Below are 25,013 nucleotides of genomic sequence, written 5' to 3'. Positions count from 1 at the left end.
GCCGGAAGTTCCAAAAGCCACACAGAGAAGGTCGGGGGTGGGGGTGGAGGAAGACTCGGTAGGGATGGCGGCTCAAATTCCAATTGTGGCCACCACTTCCACTCCGGGGATAGCCCGGAACAGCAAGAAGAGGCCAGCTAGTCCTTCCCACAACGGCAGTAGCGCTGGGGGTTACAGCGCCAGTAAGAAGAAAAAAGTGGCTGGCGCCAGCTTTACGCAGGTATGCTGTGGCTCGCCTAGCTTGCGCGTGCGCGGGGCCGTGCGGGGCGGAGCGAAGGCGCGTGCGCAGGGCGGGGCCGAGCGAGGGCGCAGGCGGCCAGGCGCTGATGGCCCGGCGAAGGTGCGGGACCTTGCTGTCTTGCCCCCGGTGGATGCGGATCTCATTTGCGGTGCAAATGAAACATTTTTTCCCCTAGTGTGGACAAGTGGGATTCGGTTCAAGCACCAACTGCATTGCGTTGTCCTTGAGAGCAGGAGGGTGGGGTTGTTAATACCGATTTAGTAGCCTGATCATCCCATCGTCGAGGTCGCATTTAGATGGAGATTCAGGACTTTGCTCTTTCAGTCAACGTGTCTCACCTTCGTCCTTTCTTTGGACGTTTACCGAGTGTCTGTGAGGTGCAAAGCGCCCTAATATCCTACGTGTAGGAATACCAAGAATGGCTTCCTTCATCCTCAGAAAAGTACTTTGTTGACTCTGTTTCTTCGTCCCAAAGTGGGTTTGGTCTTTCCCAGTGGAGTTGTTGAAAGGATTCAATGAGGTCATGGTCGGAAAGCCCTGAGCACAGTGCCTGGCACAGGTTTCACGGTATCTGGGCAATCTAGGTTCCACAATTCCAGCAAAGGATTTTCTGCAGAGGAGTGTTTTGGTTAGATTAGTATTTTGGTTAGATTAGTATTTTTCTTAGCTTCTGCTTTTTTATTTAAAGCAATAAGAGGGAAAAGATAAGAGTGTTTTCCTTTGTCCTCTACAGCACATAGCGTGGCATCATTCACCAAGAACCAAGAGCGACCTTCTAGAGATGTTAAGTGCCCGTTGCATTTTGTAGCTGTAATGGGTAGTCCTCCCCCCTACCCTTTTTAAATACTTCATTGAGATAGGACTGACATGCAGTAAAATGCACAAATCTTGAGAGTACAGATCAATGACTTTTTATATATGTATATATCTATGTGGCCAGATCAAGAGAATTTCCAAGAGCCCCTGAAAATTCCCCAGTGACCCTCTCCAGTCAGTACCCTCCCTGCCACAGGTAACCACACATTGATTCTGTTTCTTCGTCCCAAAGTGGGTTTGGTCTTTCCCAATGGAGTTGTTCAAAGGATTCAATGAGGTCATGGTCAGTGTTCTGATATCTCTTACCATAGATTGACTTTGCTTTTTGAACAGAATATAAATGGAATAAATAGAACATACTATTTTGTGTTTAAGTTTCTCTGTGAAACTGTTTTCGAGAGTCATTCATTCATTCATATTATCTGTATCAAGGTATCTGGTACATTGTGTAAACATACCACAACTGATGGACACTTGAGTTTACATTTGATTGGCTTTTATGGATAAGCTGCTCTAAACATTCCTATAGAAGTCTGTGCAGATATAGGTTTTCATTTCTCTTAGGTAAATGGATAATAGTGGAATTAATTGCTGGATCCACTATTTAGATACACATTTACCTCAGAAACTGTAAACGGCATTTCCCAAAGTAGTTGCACTATTGTGCATTCTTGCCAGTAAAGAATGAGAGTTCCAGTTGTTCTATGCTCTCAACAATACTTGGCATCATCCATCTTTAATTTTAGCCATTCTGGTGGCTGTGTATAGGTATCTCGTTGTAGGTCAGAAGTCCTGGTACGATGTGACTGACGTTTGGTTTTCTGCTCAGGGTATCACAAAGCTGAAATCAAAGGGTTGACTGGGCTGGCCTCATTCCTTGCCACATAGCCTCGTCCATCTTCAAAGCCAGCTGTGGAGAATCTCTTGCATCCAATCCCTGTCACACACAGATGTTTCTGACTTCTCTTGACACTGAGCTCTGAACCCAGATTGAAGGATATATGTGATTAGGGCAGGCCCACCTGGATAGTCTCCTTTGTGTGAGGTCGGCTGACTTGAGACCGAAATTATATCTGCAAAACCCCTTCACAGTGGTACCTATATTAGCGTTTGCTTGAATAACTGGTAGAAGGTGTATGAACACTAGAAGCCAGGAATCTGAAGGGCCTTCTTAACAATTCTACCTGTCACATTTATGAAACAATTAGGAAAATACAGTAATTTCTAACCATGTACCAAAGTTGGTTATAGGTATTCTATGGTATTGGTGCCCTGAGGTGGTGAGAGACAGGAAGATGAGGACTCATGCAGGGACGGTAGTCACAGAAGGAAAGGTGGGGAGGCAGAGGGATTTGAGGTGGATTCTGAGGGGTGGTGGGTCTGAATGGGGAGGGCCTTCAAGGGCTGGAGCTGTGCACACATATCAGATTGCTTAAGGTTTTATCAGTGGGAAATGAGTGCTCTTTATATAAACAATTGTATTTCTTGAGTTAAAAGGGACTTTACAGATCTTTCAGTATCTAAATTTCCTAAATTAATTGTTTCAGCTATTTTGTTTCTTACAAAAAAGCAGCGTCTGTAAAACTTTCATGGGATTTAAAAATTTACAAGGGACATTTATATACGACATTAGAATGCTTTTTGAAATTGGTTAAAATAACTTGATATTGTGGATTCTTAAGGTGGGTTTTACTTTCTAGAATGTGCATGCTGTTTCTCAAGTAAAATTGTGTACATAGATGAAATTTAAAGGGCTTTATGTTTGGAAGTCTTCAGGAGTTGAACAGAATATGTTTTAATGTTTTTGTTTATTTTTATTTTTTGAAAGAGACAGAGACAGAGACAGAGTGTGGGGGGGGGGGGAGGGGCAGAGAGAGAGGGAGAGAGAATCCAAAGCAGGCTCTAGGCTCTGAGCTGTCAGCACAGAACCTGCTGTGGGGCTTGAACTTGTGAACTGTGAGATCATGATCTGAGCCAAAGTTGGACACTTAACCTACCCAAGTGTCCCAAGGATATTTTTGATATTCTGAGCAAAGCATTTATAGAAATTCCTTTATGTCAGTCCTAGGAAATAGTATTAAATAGTTTAATAGTACTAAAATAATTTCATTATTTCATCAAAGTGAATCTTTAATTCAGCAGAAATTACTGTTCGTGCTTGCTAAATTGTACAACTGGATTTGTATTTTCCGTGTAAAATACGGGTGTTGATCAATAATGACATAATCTGGAAAGTGCTATTTCCCTTTCACTCTGGTTATGATACATTGAAATGATTAGTGTTAACTTAGGTTGGCGAACAGATACACTTGCTAAAGTGAAAGAAATCATTATAAATAATAATAATTAGTATCTATTGAGATTTACTGTATCCCAGGCAATGTGTGCTAAGCACTTTCTAAGTACTATCTTATTTAATTATTATTATTATTATTTAAGTTTATTTATTTTGAGAGAGAGCAAGCACGAGTTGGGGAGGGGGAGAGAGAGAGAGGGAGAGAGAGAGAGGGAGAGAGGGAGAGAGAGAGAGGGAGAGAGGGAGAGAGAGAGAGAGAGAGGGAGAGAGAGAGAGAGAGAGAGGGAGAGAGAGAGAGAGAGAGGGAGAGGGAGAGAGGGAGAGAGGGAGAGAGGGAGAGAGAGGGAGAGAGAATTCCAAGCAGGCTCTACACTGTTAGTGTAGAGCTCGATGCAGTGCTCCAACCCACAAACCTCGAGATCATGACCTAAGCCGAAATCAGGAGTCAGACGCTTAACCGAATGAGCCACCCAGCGCCCCTAATTATTATTATTTTTTTTAAGATTTTATTTTTTAAATTATCTCTACACCTAACTTGGGGCTTGAACTTCCTACCCCAAGGTCAAGAGTCGCATGCTCCACTGCCTGAGCCAGCCAGGTCCCCTACCTCATTTAATTCTTAAAATAAACCTCTGTGAATTGTTATTCTCCAGATAAAAAGACAGGATCATAGAGAGAGAGACAGAGATTGAGTAACTTTCCCGAGATCACACAAACTACACACAGTAGTCAGGATTGGAACCCAGGTGGATTGTCCAGAGTCCACATTCTCTTTTCTTGACTGCCTCTCTTGATATCACTCTTATCACTCTTCTACCTTGGAAGATAGAATTAAATATGTGATAGAACCAAATCCGTGGTACATAGAAATGCTTTTGGGGGGGTTGATTAGATCAGTATATGGCATTGTAGACTTTCCAGATGCATATTGAAGTTGGTAGAATCTACAGAGAAACCTAATTGTCCTGTCGCCTGAGTGTTACACAATAGACTGATATGTGATGGTTAAGCAGTGAACACAACATCTAACTAAATATGTTAATCAGCAGCAGTTGCTCCTTGAGAAGGTTATTATTATGCAGAGTGCAGTTGATCATAGACTCTTCTGTAATTGGAGGCACCAGAGAATGCTAGACTGATTTGTTCGTCCAAAAAGTAATCATTCTACCCCGACTTTAAAAGAAAATCATGATAATGTTAGATTTAGAAGTTCCTTTTTTCTATTTTTAAAGTGGACATAAAAAGTCACCCACTTCTTCCCCGACAGCTTGTGTTTTCTACGTGGAGATACAGTTTTTCATCATTGTCCTTGATGTATGACATTGTGGACCCTGCTTTCACTTAGCGTTATTTCATGAATCTCTCTGTGTTGACAGACTTCTCAAGGGATTGAGTGCTCTTATTTAATCGACTTGATTGAATAGTTAGCTTGCTTCTCACACTTGAACGATTTTCAGTAACCCTACCACAACGCTATAGTTTTGGTTTAGGCTCAGCGATTTGATTCTAGAATACTGTTAGATGGATGTAACTGAGGATTTGGGTTTTCAGTGATAAGACAAAGGGCATTTGTCTCTCTTCTTTGTGACCACGTTATCCTGAAGTCTGGGTCAGTTATGCAGGCTGCCCTCCAGAGAGATGTAGCTGTTACTGGGCGAGCAGAGGCCTTACGGACTGCAGGCCTGTGCTGCCTTGGTACGGCCAGGTATCTCCTCCCTGGGCCTTAGGTCAGCTCTTCTCGAGCTGCACAGAGGGGCAGCCCTGAGTGCTAAGCATTACTTCTTTCTTCTCCGGAGGGTGTTCATGTCTCAGGGATGGGACGGTTCATCTCATGAAGTCTCTTGGTGTTAACGTGGTTTAGTAACGTGGAAACTGCACATCACTCAAAATGTTATTTGATTGTGTTCCAGCCTCACAGACTTGATCCTCCCTTTCACTGCAGGCCGCTCCCTCTGATCGCGTCACTAATAGGCACCAGGCTCTGGGCATGGCTGAAGCCCTGGGGAGGGAAGAATGAGGGCGCAGTCCCGGGGAGGTTGGGGTGAGGGAGGAGAGAAGGGCAGAACACCCAGTTGTGGGCCCGGAGTGGGGGTGTTCTCTTGGAGCCTGGTGTGAGAGGGCGGAGAGCCATGAGTTTGCCAGGCAGGAGGCAGCTCTGGAGCCATGTGGCTGGGATGGCTTCCTTTCTCTGCGCCTTCCTCAGCCTGGCTCCTCACTGGCCCTGCTGACAAGGGAAGGACAGAGGATGGAGGGACCAAATGAGCAGGTGGGGTCCGCTTTGAAAATCAGGGCCTGAGCACAGCACCTCCGTTCCCTTGTTGCCCCTTCTCTGTGGTGCCGCCTGGAACGGCGGCGATGCAGACTTCTGGCCGTCTCGCCCACCCTTCCCCCCCCACAAGCAGATGCACCTGTCTGACGGTGCCTCCGCTCCCCTGGCAGAGCTCCCAGACCTTCCCACCCGCACACACTTGCTGAGGTACCTGCTTTTCTCGGTGGCCTCCCCAATCTCAGCGAGGCCTCTCTGCCCGCCAGCGTTCCCGTTTCTCCCCGGGGCCTGGGAACAGCCTGCATCAAAGAGCGCCCCGTGTTCCTTCCCAGGATTTCACTGTGCACACAGCATCTGATTCCACTAGGAATCAGGAAAGAGGCATGCAGAGAGAGGGAGAGATGCCGTCTTTCTGCAGTTCCTGCAGGGGAGGAAAGCCTTAAGGCTATAGCTTGAGGCTGGTGGCTGCCAGCTGAGCGTGTTCTGTGGATGGTTCTGTAATCATGGGGGGGGGTGAGGGGGGGGGCTTGGGGCCTGCTTTTCCATGTCCCTCTGGGATCTCTCCTTGCTGCCTTAGCAGCTCCGTTTGTTTATTCTCTCCCAGGTGGAGACATTACATAAGTAGTCATTTTCTTAATGAAAAACCCCAACAGTATGCTTTTCTGTTTTGATGTGATGCTCCCTGCATGGTTCTTGGGGCTGTTTTCCTGTCTCTCACGTACTTTAGGCCTTCCTGTAGGCCCAGCCTCCTGAAAGTCCATGCCCATCAGCCTGCTCCTCATGGAGTAGTCCCGTACCCACCCTGGTTCTAAGCTTCTGGAGAAAAGTACCCCTTTGCTTCTTCTGACAGCAGTGGGTTTTCTTAGACCTGTTCATCTCATGTGTCTTCCAGCCAGTGGGCTAGGCTTCCTCCTTTGCCTTTTGAAAGAGCAGGTGACTGTCACTCTTCCTGACCTGCATGCCAGCTATAGCTTCCTCTCGAGGTCCGTGGAGCCCCTGGCTCATTCGCCGTCAGGTTAGCAGCTGGCTGTACCCCAGGGGAGAGATCTCTTTTGGCCACTGTACTTTTTAAAAATTTTATTTATTATTATTATTTTTAATATTTATTCATTTATTTTGAAAGAGAGAGTGTGTGTGCTTGAGCAGTGCAAGTGGGGGAAGTGCAGAGAGAGAGGGAAAGAGAAAATTCCAAGCAGACTCTGAGCTGTCAGTGCAGAGCCCCATGCAGGGCTCGAACTCACGAGTTGTGAGATATGACCTGAGCTGAAATCAAGAGTCAGATGTGTAACCGACTGAGCCACCCAGGTACCCCTGTTTTGTTTTGTTTTACTGCTCTAAATATTTCAGTGTGGATGTCCTAAAACCAAAGGCATTCTCCGACACATAACAATAGTACAGCCATCCAATTTAGGGCATTCACAATGAAGCAACACTGACACCGATACATAGAACGTACGCTTGTCTTTGATCTGGTCCAGGGTCCAGTCTAGGATCACACATTGTGTTTAGTTGTCATATGTTGTTAGCCTCCTTTTATGTAGAGCAGTTCTTCGGTCTTTATCTTTCACGACCTGACACTGTTGATGCGTACTGGTCACTTATTTTATAGCATATTCCTCAGTTTGGGCTTGTCTGATATTTCCTCGTGATTAGATATGCGTAATACATTTTTGGCAGGAGTACAGAAGTGACACTGTCCCCTTCTCAGTGCATCACATCCTGGCACACGATGGCCACATGTTCTGTTCTGACAGTGTTAGCTTGGAGCACTTAGTCAGATGGTGTCTGCAGGGTTTCTCCACTGTTTGTATTAAGGTATCCCGTGGGGAGATACTTCGAGACTAGCTTTTTTTTTTTTTTTTTTTTTTGAGACTAGCTTTACTCATTCATCCATGTTTATTTGTTAACTGCTTTATTGAGTTATAATCCACATACCATAAAAGTCACCCTCTTAAGTGTACTCATCAGTGGTTTATAGGATATTCACTGAGTTGTGCCACCATCTAATTTTAGAATATTTCCATGACCCTGAAGAGAAACCCTCTTCCTCTTAGCTGTCTCTCCCCATTCCCCCATCCTCCCAGCCCCTGACCATCTCTGATCTTAGTCCCTTCATGTAAATGGAATCATACGATATGCAGCCTTTTGTGTGTGTTTCTTTCAGTCACCATAATATTTTCAAGGCTTATCCGTGGTGTAGGATATATCAGTACTTCATTCCCTTCTATGGTTGAATAACACTCCATTGATGGACAGGTAGGTTGTTTGCACTTCTTGGCTATTATGAAAAATGCTTCTATGAACATGCACGTTTTTGCACAGACTTATTTTTTTTTTAATTCTCTTGGGTATACACTTAACAGTTGAATTACTGGGTCATAGGATAATCCTCTTCACCATTTTGAGGAAATACCAAACTGTTTCAAAGTGGCCATACCCTTTTACATTCTCATAAGCAGCATATGAGGGTTACGGTGTCTCCACATCCTCGCCAGCACGTTATGTCTTTGATTGTGGCCATCCTGTATGTTGCCATGTGACTGTGAAGCGGTATCTCATTGTGGTTTTGATTTACATTTCCCTAATCACCAGTGATGTTGACCATTTGTAGATCTTCTTCAAAGAAATGTTTATTGAAATCCTTGACCCATTTTAAAATGGAATTGTCTTTTTGTTGTTGAGTGATAACAATTCTTTATATATTCTAGATCAGTGTTATTTGTTTTTTTGCTCAAAGTGTCCTTAGCTAGTGGGGACTTCTTCAAATTGGCTTCTGTGTCCTTTAATATACCCCCATCAGTTTTTGAGTGCTGTTATGGACTGAATTTATGTCCCTTTAAGATTTTTTTTTTTTTTTTTTTTTTTTTGCAAGAGAGAGCGACAGAGACAGCACAAGCAGGAGAGGGGTAGAGAGAGGAGGATAGTCTCAAGTAGGCTCTGTACTGTCAGTGCAGAGCCCGATGTGGGGTTTGAACTCACAAAACTGTGAGATCATGACCTTCTTTGAAATCAAAAGTCAGATGCTTCACTGATTGAGCCACTCAGGTGCCCCTCCCTTCAAGATTTATAGGGAGTCCTAACCCTAGTACACCTCAGAATGTAACTGTATTTGGAGATAGGGACATCACAGAGGTAACTAAGGTTAAATGAAGTCATAAAGGTGGAGCCCTAATCCCTTACGACCATTGTCCCTATGGGAGGAAGAGACACCAAGGAGGGGAGTGTACAGAGGAAAGGCCATGTGAGGACACAGCAAGACAGCCATCTACAAGCCAAGGAGCGCAGCCTCAGGAGAACCTTGCAGACATCTTGCCCTGGACTTGTAGTTTCCAGACTGTGAGGAAATAAGTTTCTGTTGTTTAACCCACCCAATCTGTGGCATTTTGTTATGGCAGCCCTAGCAAACCGATACAGCTCTTTTCTTACTTTTCTCGAACCACAGGCTCATCTTGTACTTTTCTGCCCCAGCCCTAGAACCAGCTATTTTTTTAAGGATCAGTAGTTCTAGGAGAATAACTTTCAAAAACCAGGATCTGAACACAGGTGTGCCTGTTGTTTTCCAGCCCTCTCAGTGGAGAGAGTTCGCAACTATTGGTGTGTTTGTGTATGTGTGTGTTCTTCCCCCTTACTCTCTGTATCTCTTTCTCGATCTATGCTGTGTTAAAACCATGAGTCCACATTGCTAACCTCTGATTTCAGCCCCGTAGCACAGGCTTCATTCTAGCCTTCCGTCATTCCTCATCTCCTCCTTCTTAGACTACGTATATAGTAGTTTCAGAATTCTTAACCTGCACCCTTGTGAGAAAAAAACCTACCAATTGTTGATGGTCATTTTTGCCTTTAGCCTTAGGTTATATTGCTAAAATACTGTGTTCAGAGGTCACTGGAATTCTCTCTCCCTTCCTCCCCTTCAGTGTGGTTATGTTTGTCATTCAAAATACAGTTAGGTTGATTTGTTTTCGTTTGTAGTCCATTTTCCCTACCTGCTGCCCGTCCTTGTTGGTTTTATTACTATTATTATTACTTTTTGTTTTTAGTATGTGAAACTTTAACATGGTTCAGAAGGTCAAAACTCTACACAAAGCTGTACTCAGAGAAGTTTTACTCCTGTCTGCCCTTCCCATCTCCTTGTCCTTTCCACCCGGTTCCCCATGCCCCATAGGTAACCTGGCCCTGTCATTTCTGAGTCATCCTTCCTGTGTTTCCTTGTGTTCGGCCACTGCATTCCCCCCAGAGAGGATTCCTTACAATAAACTCCTGAGCATGTGCATCTTAAGATATGGATGCTGGCACTGAGTTACTCTGTGCTGTCTTGTTTCTTAACTCTAGCCAACTAGGTAATCAGTTAGCTGTTATTTGGAACCTACTCTGTGCCAGGCACTGGGTTAGATGCAGGGGACGGAAGACTGAGCCATACAGTGAAGCAGGCAGGGTGTGTCCCTGCTCTGCCTTCTCACTCTCTGAGTCTCGTCTCTCATCTGCTCACCTGTCTCTTGGTCTCTCCTTCTTCTGGTCTGTTGTTCCCTGTTTCATAAAGCTGCTGTTTTTTCATCGACTAAGACATAAACACGAACTATCCATCATTTATCTAATTTATAATAGATATTAGTCTTACAAATAGTCAACACAAAATAACATTGACAACTGGCTAAACCTATACAAGGTAACATTGATTATTGATTAAATGTGATGGGAAAATCAAATTTTCCTCATCACATTGGGTCTCCTAGGATACACGTACCTGGCAGAAATGTCATGACCATGAAGGAAAAAGTAGAAGGGCAATAAAAGTTATGTACAAAATGCTAAATCTAATCTTTGTTACAAAATTAAAACTGACATGGAGTAATCCCAATGAAAATAATCTTAGTAAAGCACAAATGAGCACGGGAAAATTGGAAACTGTTTGTGCCATATAGAAAATGACTCAATGGATTTCGTACCAGAAAATACAAAAATACAGGAAGATGGGGGAGTGAACGCTGAGGCAGGAGAGGAGGCCAGGGTGTGTTTCTAATCTGAAGGTCAGTGGGGCCCACTGGCCCGCTGTAAATTGCAGACTCACATCGGGCTTGCATTTAAGAGTGTGTCACTGACTGTGCTGGAGAGAAGGGAGTGGGCAAGGTGTGCACCACAGGGCCCATCCTCAGGCCGAGAGCTGAGGACGGTGCAGATACAGGCTGAGGGCCGAGGGAAGGACTCATGGGACAGGGAGGGAGAGAGAAGAGATAGAACATTCGTGGCTACGGATGGTGGGAAAAGGTTGAGAAGTTGGAGGCCTCTTAGCTCCCACAGAGTTGACACCGAGCTGGGCTCTGGAATAGAGAAGAGTTAGGAAAGATCGTGAAGGGGGAATGAGTTGAGGGGCAGGCCTGACAGAAGAGGTGGTATGGACAGAGGAGGGGCACAGGCCCACATGCAGAGACCTTGGCAGAGAGTCTGGGATGGTCTTTGAGAGGAGACTGTTCAGAGAACCACTGCAGCAGAGCGAGTGGCCCCGTGGCCCCCACATGGATGTCCCCGCGGGGGTGGGGGCAGTAGTGATGGAATTTACACACACACACAACCAGCACTCTCCTACACTGCTGCTGGGAGTGTAAAAGAGGGCAGCCATTTAGGAAAATGAGTTGGCAGTTTCCCTATTACCCAACCATTCTGCTCCTAGGTATTTACCCAAGAGAAGTGAAAACACAGGTCCGCACAAAGGTTGGTACAGAATGTTCACAGCAGCGTTATTTATAATAGCCAAAGACTAAAACTGCCCCAAATGTTCATCAGCAGAGAGTAGATAAACAAACTGTGGTGGCGTTCCTCTGCTGAGTGGCCACAAATACAGGGAAACAGATTACTGACCTCTGCAGCAAGACTGCAGGTCTCAAATGCTCTGTGCTGAACTAAGGAAGCCAACACAAGAGTACCCGCTGTCAGATCCCATCTCTGGGAGATACCACCTGGGGGCGGAAGGTATTGACTAGGAAGAGGCCTGAGGGAACTTTCTGGGATGATACAAATGTTCTGTGTCTCGATAGGGACATAGATGAAACAAGTGTAAATATTTGGCAAAACTCCTGAAACCTACACTTAAGATCTGTGCATTTCATTGTATGTAAATTATGTATCATTAAAAAAAAAACCAATATGGTAGTCTGGAAATCACATTAAAAATCAGAACTGGTTCTTAGTTTGGCTTGTTTTTTTTCTAGGTGATGGTTGACTTAAAAGGTTTTTTGTTTGGGATGCCTGGGTAACCCAGTTGGTTAGGCGTCAGACTCTGGGTTTCGGCTCAGGTCATGATCTCACAGTTTGTGGGTTTGAGTCCTGCATCGCTGCTGTCTGCTGTCAGCACATAGCTGACAGCTGTCTTTCTCCCTCTCAAAAATAAATAAACATTAAAAAATAAAAATAAAATGTTTTTTGTTTTAAAGTATTTAGCCTGCTTGTCAGGATACTCTGGCTCTAGCCAGCTGACCTGTGGACATTCAGCCTCCTCTCCCTCTCTCTGTTCCTTCCTCCGAATGCCTCTATCCTGCTGCTCCCCTTAAGCATAAGAGCTGTAGCCTGGGTTTTCTGGCTGACGACACCCTTAAAAGGGCTGGAGCGTTTTTTGTCTCAACGTTTTGAGACACAGTTTGACAAGAAAGATCAGCAGGTTGGAATCCAGAGGCAATCACTGTGTGGCCTTGAAGCCATACCCCTAAGCCCCTATTTTCTCTTCCGGAAACTGGGGATGAGAGCAGTTGTCCGAGTTAAATGAGCTGGCTCAGGTAGGACACCCATCTCTAATGCTTGGCACATTGAGGGAACCGGGAACTGGGGTCCTGGCTGTCTCTGCTGTGGCTTCTGCACAACAGGGGCTGCTCCCAGTCTGGAATGGCCTTCTCTGGTGCAGGCCACCTGCTAAGGGCTCTGGGACACTGTCTTTCTTCACATGTCCTGTGGTATCATCTTGTGTCTTGCTGGGAGCCGAGTTAGGGAACTCACCTAGAAGAACCTGACCTCAGACTATCCTTATTATATTTTAAGGGTATCAGCATGGAAGCCATGAGTGAGAATAAAATGGTGCCCTCTGATTATAGTACAGGACCTATGGAAAAAGCTGCCAAGCCATTGCCATTTAAGGATCCAAACTTTGTGGTAAGGAGGCTGCTAGGAGACGGGTGGGGGCAGAAGGAGGGCCCTTCCCACTGATCTCCCAGTGTGCTGGTTCCCAAGGATTTGGGTGTCTTTTGTGGAACTGGTTAAAGATACTATTTTGAGGGTGGGTCATTTCCATGATTCTTCACCATCCCTTTTCATTGGTTGTACAGAAGTTTTAGGTGAGGCTTAAAATAATTAACTGAAGGAGGAGTGCTCCTCCTTAGCATAAGTAAATCTAACTTATGTTGCTCTAAAGTAGAAATAGGCTACTCTTCTTTTCATTCTTAAAGGATATAATAATTATATTATTATAGAGACTCATATTACATCATTAGAAGTTTTTCATTAATTAGTTTTGAAAATACAATATTACCAGTGCCTGCAACAGACTTTGTTATTCTTTTCCATTTTACTTTGTCATTTTTATAGAATGACAACAAAAAAGAAATTTCCAGAAGGTTTGCCATGCCATGATGGGAGGCTTACTTGGGTTTTCCAGGATCTCCAGTAATTTATGAGGCAGTGACCTGCCCTCAGAAGGGAGTTTAGAGATGTAGTCATGAGTTTAAATCTAATTTTGTAATGCATTTCTTTTAAAGTAATGGGAAATGCATGAGTGAATTCTATAAAGTTAGTCCTAACAAAGGATGTGATTTTCTATAAGCATGTTAAAACAAACAAACCACCTTTTATTTCTATTCTATCACCAACTAACTCATGGGTTTTGATAATCCAAAAGTTGTGTTTTTATAAGTAAGATTAAAGTGAACAGTGTCATACTTAAAAATTAAAAAAACAGCCCTTGGGGCACAAGAGAGCTGGCAGAATGAGGGCTGTGTTACAGTTATGAATGAGCAGGATTCAGATTCTGAAACGGTAGCCTCCACTGAGTTTTGTTTCTTCTGATCCACGTCTTTAACTCAAGCACTCTGGCCACGGCGGCGCGGTAGCTGGCAAGAAGAACAGAACCTGGAAGAACCTGAAACAGATCCTCGCTTCGGAAAGGGCATTGCCGTGGCAACTGAACGACCCTAACTGTGAGCTGCCTGGAGCCTTTCATGTTTATGACGTTCAGACTAGCAACTTCTAGCAAACCTACATGATTTGGCTGTGTCCTCATTAATGTAGGAAACGACTTTTAGCCTAAGAATTCTATAGTAGCCTCACTATAGGGAGATACTGTACGTATTTCCTCATAACTGTATCTGTGTTGAACCTGTTTGTGTCGTCATGCGTGTGTGGTTTTTGGTGTCACCGTTAACATTTCCATCTGGAGGAATAGGTCCTGATATGGTCGTACTGGCGTTTCTGTCAGGCAAACTTCTTACTCAAGAGTCTCCCCTTAAAATGTATTTTCCAAGGCTGCCCAAGATTTAGGAGGGTTTTTAACAACTAGCTTAGAGGCTAACTCTGTTTTGCTTTCTGGGCTGTTGTTTTTCAGAGTAAATGCTTTATGCTGCAGTATTTTCCAATCTGTGTAAAGCACTGTTGTAAGTTCTGTTCAACTTCATCGGAAAGTAGAGGTCAAATCTCTGTCTGCGTCCTGTCCCATGGCACATCTTTCAGGGGGGTGACTCAGATGGGTGACAAGTGAATTAGTCAGCAGTCGGGGTGTGGACATTCCGGTGTCCGGGTGGGCAGACCCAATTAGGGGGTTGTTTGGCATCGCCCTCAGCCCATGTAGCCTCTGACAGTGAGAGTGGCTTGTGGGCAGATGAGCTTTTCCGGTGGTTCTGCTGGAGCACAGGCTCCCTGGGGACAGGGCAGGGCTGCATCCAGAGCCTGCACTTGGTCTGTGACGTAATGCATTATCCCCCTGGAGAGTTTTGGGAGCACTTGATCGCAGAATATTAATTTCAGAAATATTATCCAACAGCATTTTAGGAGAGAAAAGGAAAGGGATCTGAATATTTTAAAGCCAGCCTAGTTATTTTCTTTCCTTTTCTTTTTTCTTTTTTTCCTCCCATAGACTTCAGTATTGATGCTCCTCCATCCTTCAAACCAGCTAAGAAGTATTCTGATGTTTCAGGTCTTCTTGTGAGTATAATTACATCTCTGTCTCCTAGCACTGAGTTGAAGAGGAGATTTCACAATACTATTTAGACAGTGTTGATATCGACCAGCCCTGACCCTGCCTGGAGCCTGCATACTTTGAATAGGTAATGGGTTTGTGCTGAAGCACTCGCAGGCTTATCTTAGAGTGGCTGCAGCCTGGGGCATCCGTGTGGGCAGGCTGGAGGGAAGATTGCTCCAGAAGGTGGGAGACACGAGTTTCACTTCCCCTTCCTTTTCTCATTAATATATGAGATAACATGAATGAAACAATAATTTCTTTTTTAACTGCTGAGGTTTAAAAAATTTCTCGCATCTTAGAAATGATCGTACTCTAAAAAACAAATTTAAACTTCTCCAAAGACTAAAGACACACTATGGTAAAGGCAGTGATTTTCAAACTTATCTGTAAGCATTGGAAACATTTTATGCATCGCTTTTCCAAGTGAAATCTCTGACAGAATCCCTGGGAGCCCACTGACCCAGTGTGGTCCCCTGTGGATCTGGTCCTCTGTCCTCCCCACTTCTGTGACCCCGAAAGTGCTTCTGGGGAACACAGTTCCAACACCAGCAACGTTGTTGGACAAGTAAGACTTGGGCAACTTGCTGAATTTGGGAACCTCAGAGAACCTCATCTCCTTCAGCCCCGCTTCCCCGTCCTTTTCACCACTCTTATGTTTGGAAGATGGGCCTTTTCTCATAACTGTAGAAATAATGAGGCACACTTCACTTTTCAAAACTCATAGACATCATTTAAATGCTTTACATTTTTATAAAAATGTAGGACTCCAAACATCTGTAACAAACTGACTGAACTAATGGGCTACATTTTATACTGGGGAAGATTTGAGGTTTTATTATATTTTTGAAAATAATATTAGTTATACTTTCTGAATCAGTTGTGTATTATAGCTTTTCCTCCGGAAAGCACACACTCCTCGGTGCACTACAAACTTTCTAACATAGACCCTTAAACAGTGATCACAAAAAAACAACAGGGAGAGTAGAAGTGCTGTAACACAGCGTGTGTGTGCGTGCACATGCGTGTGTGTGTGTGTGTGTATGTGTGTGTGTGTGTGTGTGTGTGTGGTGGATTCTTTTGCCCTCCATTCAGAGTACATATCCCCTTCTAACCTTGGAGGGGAGTTCAACTTGTGAGCAATGTTGTAGTCCTATGCTGATTTGTCTCCTGCCTGAAAATAGTCACCTTATGTATTTGACCCTTTTTTTTAATAGTTGTTCACAGCAGGAGAGCTAGTCTGGCAGCAGTTATTCTCTTATGGTTCCAAATGGACATTTCTCCTTGGAGAAGCTAGGGTTTATGGGCAGGTAGCTTTATCCTCACCACTAGGCAGCTCATGGGCTACTGCACTGGTTTGCACACATCAGGAGGCATGAGAATCATTTTGAGAAGCACTGTTCCAGGTCCCTTTGTGTAATGGACAAGGACTTGTCATGTCATACCTAACCTAAAACTTCTTACTGCACTGTATGTAAGAATTAAGAAAATTTGAATATACAAAGAACTCTACCAAATCATTCAAAGACAATCCCATAGAAGGGCTGGCTAAAAGGATATGAATACAGTTACAAGGAAGAAATGCAGATGACCAGTAAGTAGATATTCAGTCTCACTGATAATAAGGGAAAAGCCTCCTCAGTAGAAAAGAGGGGTGCCTGGGTAGCTCAGGCAGGTAAGTGTCCTAGTCTTAGTTTTAGCTGAGGTCAGGATCTCATGGTTTTGTGAGTTCAAGCCCCACGTTGGGCTCTGTGCTGACAGCAAGAGTCTGCTTGGGATTCTCTCTCTCCCCCTCTGACTCTCTGCTCCTCCCTACTCGCACGGTCTCTGACTCTCTCAAAATAAATAAACTTAAAAAAAAAATCATCAGTAGGGAATAAATGAAAATGTTTTCTCCAGAGGCAAGGGAAACAAAAGCAAAAATGAACTATTGGGACCTCATCAAAATAAAAAGCTTCTGCACAGCGAAGGAAACAATCAGCAAAACTAAAAGGCAGCTGATGGAGTGGGAGAAGATATTTGCAAACAACATATCAGGTGAAGGGTTAGTATCCAAAATCTATAAAGAACTTATCAAACTCAACACCCAAAAAGCAAATAATCCTTTGAAGAAATGGGCAAAAGACATGAATAGACACTTCTCCAAAGAAGACATCCAGATGGCCAACCGACACATGAAAAAATGCTCATCATCAGGGAAATACAAATCAAAACCACAATGAGATACCACCTCACACCTGTCAGAATGGCTAACATTAACGACTCAGGCAACAACAGATGTTGGCGAGGATGCGGAGGAAGGGGATCTCCTTTGCCCTGCTGGTGGGAATGCAAACTGGTGCAGCCACTCTGGAAAACCCAGCAATTGCACTACTAGGTATTTATCCAAGGGATACAGGTGTGCTGTTTTGAAGGGACATATGCACCCCAATGCTTATAGCAGTGCTATCAACAATAGCCAAAGTATGGAAAGAGCCCAAATATCCATCGATGGATGAATGGATAAAGAAGATGTGGTATATATATATATATATCTACAATGGAGTATTACTCGGCAATCAAAAAGAATGAAATCTTGCCATTTGCAACTACGTGGATGGAACTAGAGGGTATTATGCTAAGCGAAATTAGTCAGAGAAAGACAAAAATCATATGACTTCACTCATGAGGACTTTGAGAGACAAAACAGATGAACATAAGGGAGGGGAAGCAAAAATAAAAACAGGGAGAGGGACAAGACATAAGAGACTCTTAAATATGGAGAACAAACAGGGTTACTGAAGGGGTTGTGTGGGGGGGGTGGGCTAAATGGGTGAGGGGCATTGAGGAATCTACTCCTGAAATCATTGTTGCACTATATGCTAAATAACTTGGATGTAAATTAAAAAAAGAAAAAAAAAATGAAAACGTTTGGTTATAAACGTCAACATAGAGAAGTGGATATCCTCACACATGGCCCTTTTGAGGTGGGAATACTTTGGTCTGGGTTATTTGGAAGACATTTGGCAATACCTATTGCGGCAGAAAAGCTAAAGCCTGGGACCCAGCAGTCTGCCTTCTAGGGAAGCAGTGTGCACAAGGGGCTTCATGCAGAAGTGATTATGAGAAAATGTGATGGTGAGCAAAATATTGGAAACAAAATCAAGGTCAGTCAACCGGGGTGTGGGGTTGGGGGTGTTTTCATACTGTCCTGTGAGGCCGACGTGTATGCAAGAACATGGATAAACTTCCGAGTTGTATCGTTTACTGAGGGTGCAAAGTAGTAGAAGCAGCATTGTACCACTTACGCAGAAACTAACACCCACTCACAAAATATACTGGGTAATTTCTCTGGTGTGTTTGTATATGTGTGTAAGGGTATATACAAACAAGGTCTGGAAGCGTGCCCACTTACAGTGGTTTCCTTGGGGAAAGGCAAGGGTTTTTGGATGGTAGAGGGTTGGAAAAGAGGACTTTAGTCTTATTCATAATGTTTTCTTCCTTCCCTTTCTTTTCCTTTTCCCTTCTCTTCCCTTTCCTCTGAATATGTCCATTTGTTGCTTATGTAAATTAAAGTTACATAGGGGCGCCTGGGTGGCTCAGTCGGTTGGGCATCCGACTTCGGCCCAGGTCATGATCTCACGGTTCATGGGTTCAAGCCCCATGTCGCGCTCTGTGCTGACAGCTCAAAGCCTGGAGCCTGCTTTGAATTCTGTCTCTCTCTCTCTCTCTCTCTCTCTCTCTCTCTCTGCCCCTTCCCTACTCACACTCTGCCTCTCTCTGTCTCTCAAAAATAAACATTGAAAAAAAAAATTTTTTTTAATTAAAGTTACATAATTAAAAATGAAGCCCAGCTCATGTTAACACTGCCACACCTGTCCGCTGGGCGTGGGCAGGCAGGGAGGCGTGCAGGGTCACACCTGTGTTTAGCCCTCGTTACAAGGCGATGGGAAGCACAGTGGTTCTGGGTGAGCAGTGAACACTGCCGGTCACCTTGCAGCCAGGGGAGCCTTACAGGTCTTTACTGGCGCCCCACGGGAAGGCGGTCATTGTTGTATTCAGGCTCCAGGCGTGGAATCCGAGGAGGGCAGACCGGAGGAGTGCAGCTTTTCCCTTGTTCACCTCTGGGGTGTCACTTGGCCTCCTCCCTTCTGCTCAGAATACTAGGTCAGGTCCGGTCTGTGCGAGCTTTTGTTGGTAACCTTTCTGTCGGTGCCAGAGTATCTCTGTATTCTGCGTTATTTATTCCTCAGCCTTCTTGGCACCGAGGTCTGAACTTGGGCGGGCCGGCTCAGCACAGTGTGGTGGTAGGAGTGAGGCAGCCACAGAAGTGGAGCCAGGCCAGAGCTGGTTCATATACGGAGGCCAGATGATCAAAGCCAGACGCACAGGCCTGCGCCCCTGCTTGGAACTGCGGTAGAGCCTCCCCTGCCAGCCAGTTCGTCCGGCCGCTGCGTGGCCAGGAGCCCTCAAAGGGGACTTGTTGCTCTCTCTCTACTTAAGCCTTCCTTGATATTGCTGTCATTACAGGAAATGTGGTACAGAAAGCAAGATCTAGATTAAGCCAAAGGATTGAAGTTTTATTTTATGGAGAGCTTTAATGAATCTTTAGGAATAATCTCATTTTCCTGACACATTGGATGTTAAATAGCTTCGGGAGATCCCCTGTGGCTGAATTGAGGACTTTTTATAGAGTGTGAGAAACCTACCACTGACTCCCTTCAGCTTCCTGCTTCTTCAGCCTTCCCTCTCCCCTGAAATAACAGCACTGCTGCATGTCTGGGGGCCACACAGAGCTGATCTGCGCTGAGCAGACAGTCCACACTCGAGTAACTGGACGTTATCTGTCTAGACTTTAATGGCATCTTTTATAATTTTTTCAAGGAGTTCCAAATGACTCATCCTCATGTTTTGTTTCAAAATCTGTAGAAGCCACATGACTTGAGGTAATACAGTCAGTGAATTTATTTTCTCCACTTTGCATGTGGGGAAAACACACTAAAAGATAATTTTGATATGTCAGTGGGAAGTGAGTTCTGTTTTCTGTGATCATCCTGATAGTCCATTTGTTCGTTCATTCATTCAGTCATCACTCGCTGTGCAAACACCACCTGAAGGCCCACCGTGCACTCCGTATTGCACTAGGGGCAGAGATGCGGTGATAAGCAAGGCACAGGGTTCCTGCCTCATGGAGCCTCTCAGCCTAGACCTTAGTCAAAGAGTTATGCAGATAATAAGTGTAAGAGTGAAAGACAGATGTGGGGAGAGTGGGGGAGCAGATAAAGCTTCCCTGATGAGATGACTGGGGGCCGAGTCCTGAAGGACAAGCAGGCAATTAGGGAGTAAAGAGGCCCAGTTGGGGGCCCCTCCTCAGGAAAGGGCGAATGGGGCATGAATGCAGGGAGGGCCTGAGAGCCAGAGCAGTTGGAACCAGAGTGGGGACGTGTGGCTGCGGAAGAGGCTTGGGAAGGAGGAGGGCCCAGGAGGGCTTGCCGGCTCTGAGGAGCAGTGCTTGAGGATGTGGCCCTTTGTCCTGAGGAAAGAGAGCAGCTACTGAGAGATCTGCTGAGGAATGAATGACATGATCAGAAGCACAAGTTGTGAAGATGGCTCTGGTTGCAGTTGTAGGGCGGTGGTCCCTTCCAGTGGGAGGGTGGGTGTGGGCGGCCCCTCCAGCTCTGCGGTGTAGCCCAGGAAGCCACAGGAGTGGCACGGGGACGGTGTGGAGGAGCAGGAGTGGAGTGCACATGGGGCAGGCGTGGTGTGACAGGGAGGGGCGAGTGTGCACGGCAAGCCCCTGTTCCCTGCCTTGGGGGATGGAGCTAGAACATCTGTTTGAAGCAGAGGGCGGGGGGTGGGGGGGGAGAGAGAGAGAGAGAGAGAAAGAGAGAAAGAGAATCCCAAGCAGGCTCCACACCATCAGTACAGAGGCTGATGCAGGACTCAGTCTCACGAACCGTGAGATCATGACATGAGCCAAAATCAAGAGTCAGACACTTAACCGACTGACCTACCCAGGAGCCCCAAAGCAGGGGGGGTTTGAAGGCAGGGACCAGGGAGGGATGATCCTCATGAATTCCACTTTGGACCTGTTTCTTCTAGCCTTTGTGACACCAACCAGAAGAATCGTCGTGTCTGATGTGGTCACTCCTCTTCCCTTCGTCCATACCCTGAATTATTTCTCAAGTCTGGGAAGATTAACCAGTCTTTGCCAAAGTGAGCAGTTTAGCGTTCATGGTGACAGAGGAAGGCAAAATGAAGATATTTTACTTTAAGTACAATAGAAAAAAACTTTAAGCTTGGACTTAAAATGTTCAGCACTAACAACAATTTTCCGCCTTTCCCTGTGCCTGTTTCCCACCCAGGCCAACTACACTGACCCCCAGAGCAAGCTGCGGTTCAGCACCATTGAAGAGTTTTCCTATATCCGGAGGCTGCCATCTGATGTCGTCACTGGCTACCTGGCCCTGAGGAAGGCCACGAGCATCGTTCCCTGAGCCTTGAGAAATGGAGATGATGTGGAAAGCTGTTTCAAAGGCAAACTCTGGACTCATGATTTTGTTTCATGGAAACAAACTCATTGTGCTTGTCAATCTGGAAATGTCAGTGCTGTGCCTTGGAAAGAATGTTTGGCTTTAATTTAAGGTTTTTTTTTTTTTTTGGTTTTTTTTTTTTTTTTTTTTTTTTTTGGTTTTCTGTTTTCCCTCCAAGTGGGATGTTTCCTGTTGAATTAAATTATACTTCAGTTGTTGCCTCGAGTCAACTTGTTTGACGAGAAAATATAAAATTGTGCTTTTAACTTAACCCATGTACATCCCTGGATTTTGCTTCAACGTTGTAAACTGTCTTATAACACATTTAAAGCTCTACAATGAATCCTGACAACAGGGCTGGGTTATTCCTGGTGACTCCCACTTTAGAGCAGATTAGTCCTTCTTTTTGATCAGAATGCATGGAGGAGGTCCAGAATTGGGACTGGAGAAGACAGAGCTGAGTAATCGCCCTGTTGCACTGGGCCAGCCTCTTCCCAGCCTCCAGAACTGAGATACATGTCTGTTGCTTAAGCCGCCCAGTCTGTGGCATTTTGTTATAGCTGCCTTAGCTGACGAAAACACCAGCCCAGTCCCCATTTCTGGGGTGTGGGGTGTGAACACTGACACCTCCTCCAAAAGGGCCTTTGTCCTGGTACCGGCTGCTGCCCCTCTGACCGAAGCCTGCTCTGGAACAGCAGGGTTTGTTTCCCCTTCCTATGAGACACGGAAGCACTCCTGGGCCTCTCCGAGCCCACTCCCATATTTCTCTAGGGAGGACAGTGGAACCAGACCCTGGGGCCTCTGGGCCTGAGCTGCCTCTGCTTTGGGGGATTAGGAGGCCAGGTGCCTTTTCTTCCTGAGGGAACACCCCTCCCACAACCCTCTCCTGGCTTAGAGAAAGGAAAAACAAAGCTGGGAGAGCAGCCTGCTGGACAGGTGGCACCTGCCCAGAACCTGGCTTCCTTTTCTCCGGGTACAGCAACCCCTGCGTCATTCAGCACCTTCCCAGTGACCAGTGGTGAGGGTGGCAAGGTGGCTGTGTGGCTCTCCTCTCCCACAGAGAGGGCCTAAGGGAGGGCCAGGACAGGTGGGAACCTTTCCTAAGCCCACAAGCACTGAACATCCGAGCCTCTGGGGCAGGGGTCCTCCGGCCTGAGACCCACTGCTGAAACTGAAGTTCTCTGAGACCGGAGGCTGCTTCTTGGGCTCCCACTTTACCTCTGGCGCTTGCTGCTAGCGTCAGCCTCGGAAAGCCCCCCAGTTTCCCTTTGGGTGGGAATAAGGAGTAAGTGAGCCAAGGGCCCTTCCGGTTTCACTTCCACCTTCTAGTAAACAAAGAAAACTTCGGGCAAGTCCACCTCTTTTCCACGAAGGCCCCCAAGTGGACATTTTAACCATTTTTAGAAATGGAAGTCCTAATCGTTTCTAACACTTACATTGCTGGGCACTACCTCAGTCCCAACTGTTCAGAATCTCCTGGACCGGGGTCCAGGGTGAAGGAGAATCTCTGCCTGTACGCGTCCATCACAGGGGCCCATAGACCATTGCTCCTGCAGGCCTCGCAGGGTTTTTGGGGGGTGTGTACGTGCACACGTGTGCGGTGAACCCTCTGTCACTGTCACCTGGGACCCATTAAGATGCAGATTCCTGGGCCGAACCCTAGACTCCTGACCCAAGGAGAGAGTGAGACCCAGGCATCTGCATCTGACAAATGTCCCTGGGTGAACGTGACATGTAGAAGTGTGACAGCTGCCTCCTTCCACAGGCAGAGGGAAGCACGTGTGCCATACACCTGGCTTCCTTTCCTGTTTCCCTTCCAGGCTTTCCCTGCCGGCCTCTGCACAGAGGGCTGAGTCCCACAGGTCAGGTCATTTCTCTCACTCCAAGCAACAGCGGTCCAAGCTGAGCCAAACAAAGCTTCAAGCTGTGGACACTTCCAATAAGGAGTCCAGGCAGGTAGTTGCGTGCTGTGTCCCCAGGCCCAGAGGCTCCCAGCCCTGGCTGCACGTTAGCCTTACCTCTGTTGCAGGGGAAGGTGGGGAGAGGTATGAAAATACCCAGGGATTCTGATTCAGCTGGCCTGAGCTGGGGCCTAGGCACAAGAATTTCAAACTCCCCAGATGATACTAATGTGCAGCCATGTCAAGAACCTTTCCTCTAACTACAAAGTGAATATTGCACACGGGGTATTTTTTCAAATCCACAGATCAGCTGCCTCTTGCATTACAGGGCCATGGGCAGTTTGGAAATGTGTGTGTGGCAGGGGGCGGGGGGTGGTTAGGATTCCTTTTCATGCAGCATCCCAGCACATTGGAGATTCCTCCTTCTTCCTTCTTCTCATGTTTAATCAGTCCCCATGTCCCCATGTCCCCTCTTTGCTCACACTGATCCTTCCTCTTCTGTCTAGTCCTTTTCCTACCCAACTTCAGGAATACATCACCTCCTGCCTGGACATTTTCACTGTCCTCCCAACTCTCTTTCCAATGGTCTAATCTCCACCCCTCTGCTTTCCCCTCTGTGAGCAGAGGGCCGTTCCTCAACTTCGGATGAGAACTTGACTTTGCCCATCATGTCCAATTTGTCTCAGGTACCTTGTCAATTCTGTCATTGGCCTCTAATGTCCAAAGGATACACTCAGCCCCTTAAAAAAAAAAAAAAAGAAAAGAAAAGAAAAACATTAGCTGAGAAATCAGATTGTTTTCATAAGACCAAACTGAGGTCCAGTCTGCTCAGAGTAGAGTTTGACTCTTTCCCAATATCTGTCTGATAACTTGTCTTCACTTTAAGAGGAGGAGAACAATCTATTATCACACATAGATTAGAACCTCTTGTAATGTTGGACAAGTAATCTCCAAGGCCCATGTGGATGAGAGGGACCTATTTTGCCCCCATCTCTGAAGTTAAAGGATACATCCATCTGGATTTTGAATTTTGTTTTATAATTGGGCCAAAAGTGTTTTTGGTGGGAAATCTCATTTCTGAATCCATGGCCATTGGAAAGAGACATCAGACTCTTGATCCTGCTTCCAGTGACCTATAACTGAGTTGGGAGTGCCTAACTTAGTAAAAATAAAGGGTAAGGAAAGAAATGGGTGGAGTAGGGAGTAAAGAACCTAACCAAATAGGACAGAACAAACAGGGCAGGAACCTTGCGAAGAGACTGGGAATGATGTCCTCTTCCAAATGCATGAGATGATGAGTGTTATTTAAAATACTCTTCTACTGGGGGGCACCTGGGTGGCTCAGTCAGTTGGGTGTCCGACTTTGGCTCAGGTCATGATCTCATGGTTTGTGAGTTTGAGCCTCCCATTGGGCTCTGTGCTGATAGCTCAGCGCCTGGAACCTGCTTCAGATTCTGTGTCTCCCTTTCTCTCTGTCCCTCCCCTACTTACACTCTCTCTTTCTCTCAAAAATAAATAAACATTCAACAATAGCCAAATTATGGAAACAGCCTAAATGTCCATCAACTGATGAATGGATAAAGAAATTGTGATTTATATACACAATGGAATACTATGTGGTAATGAGAAAGAATGAAATCTGGCCTTTTGTAGCAACATGGATGGAACTGGAGAGTGTTATACTAAGTGAAATAAGTCATACAGAGAAAGACAGATACCATATGTTTTCACTCTTATGTGGATCCTGAGAAACTTAACAGAAGACCATGGGGG

General features: G+C 45.5%; 1 protein-coding gene and 1 long non-coding RNA gene across 3 annotated transcripts in view; one reads left to right on the top strand and one right to left on the bottom strand.

Moving 5' to 3' along the window:
* INO80C (INO80 complex subunit C) lies at positions 1 to 21,610 on the top strand. 2 transcript variants are annotated; one of them, XM_003995136.5, is made up of 5 exons: positions 1 to 220; positions 12,643 to 12,753; positions 13,682 to 13,793; positions 14,726 to 14,793; positions 21,172 to 21,610. In XM_003995136.5, the coding sequence occupies exons 1-5, from the start codon at positions 65 to 67 to the stop codon at positions 21,301 to 21,303; spliced, it is 579 nt and encodes a 192-aa protein (XP_003995185.1). In that variant the 5' UTR covers positions 1 to 64; the 3' UTR covers positions 21,304 to 21,610. The 2 variants fall into 2 exon arrangements, with proteins under 2 accessions (XP_003995185.1, XP_019670737.1); XM_019815178.3 differs by lacking the exon at positions 1 to 220 and adding an exon at positions 8,692 to 8,955.
* Positions 18,607 to 25,013, bottom strand: part of LOC109493408 — a 78,720-nt gene continuing 72,313 nt past the window's right edge. The window contains exon 4 of the long non-coding RNA XR_006588258.1: positions 18,607 to 23,980. This is a non-coding gene — a long non-coding RNA (uncharacterized LOC109493408). The remainder of the gene's footprint in view (positions 23,981 to 25,013) is intronic.

This window comes from Felis catus, chromosome D3 (genome assembly GCF_018350175.1).
Source record: "Felis catus isolate Fca126 chromosome D3, F.catus_Fca126_mat1.0, whole genome shotgun sequence".
NCBI lineage: Eukaryota > Metazoa > Chordata > Mammalia > Carnivora > Felidae > Felis > Felis catus.
The sequence above is the reverse complement of the archived record's forward strand: the minus strand, read 5'-3'. Positions and strand labels throughout refer to the sequence as shown.

What these genes read in the sequence shown, in the direction of transcription:
- INO80C (XM_003995136.5), top strand. Translation starts at nt 65, where the DNA reads ATGGCGGCTCAAATTCCAATTGTGGCCACCACTTCCACTCCGGGGATA. An exon ending in GCAACTGAACGACCCTAACT is followed by an intron (nt 13,794 to 14,725) that starts GTGAGCTGCCTG and finishes TTCCTCCCATAG; the next exon opens with ACTTCAGTATTGATGCTCCT. An exon ending in CTGATGTTTCAGGTCTTCTT is followed by an intron (nt 14,794 to 21,171) that starts GTGAGTATAATT and finishes TTTCCCACCCAG; the next exon opens with GCCAACTACACTGACCCCCA.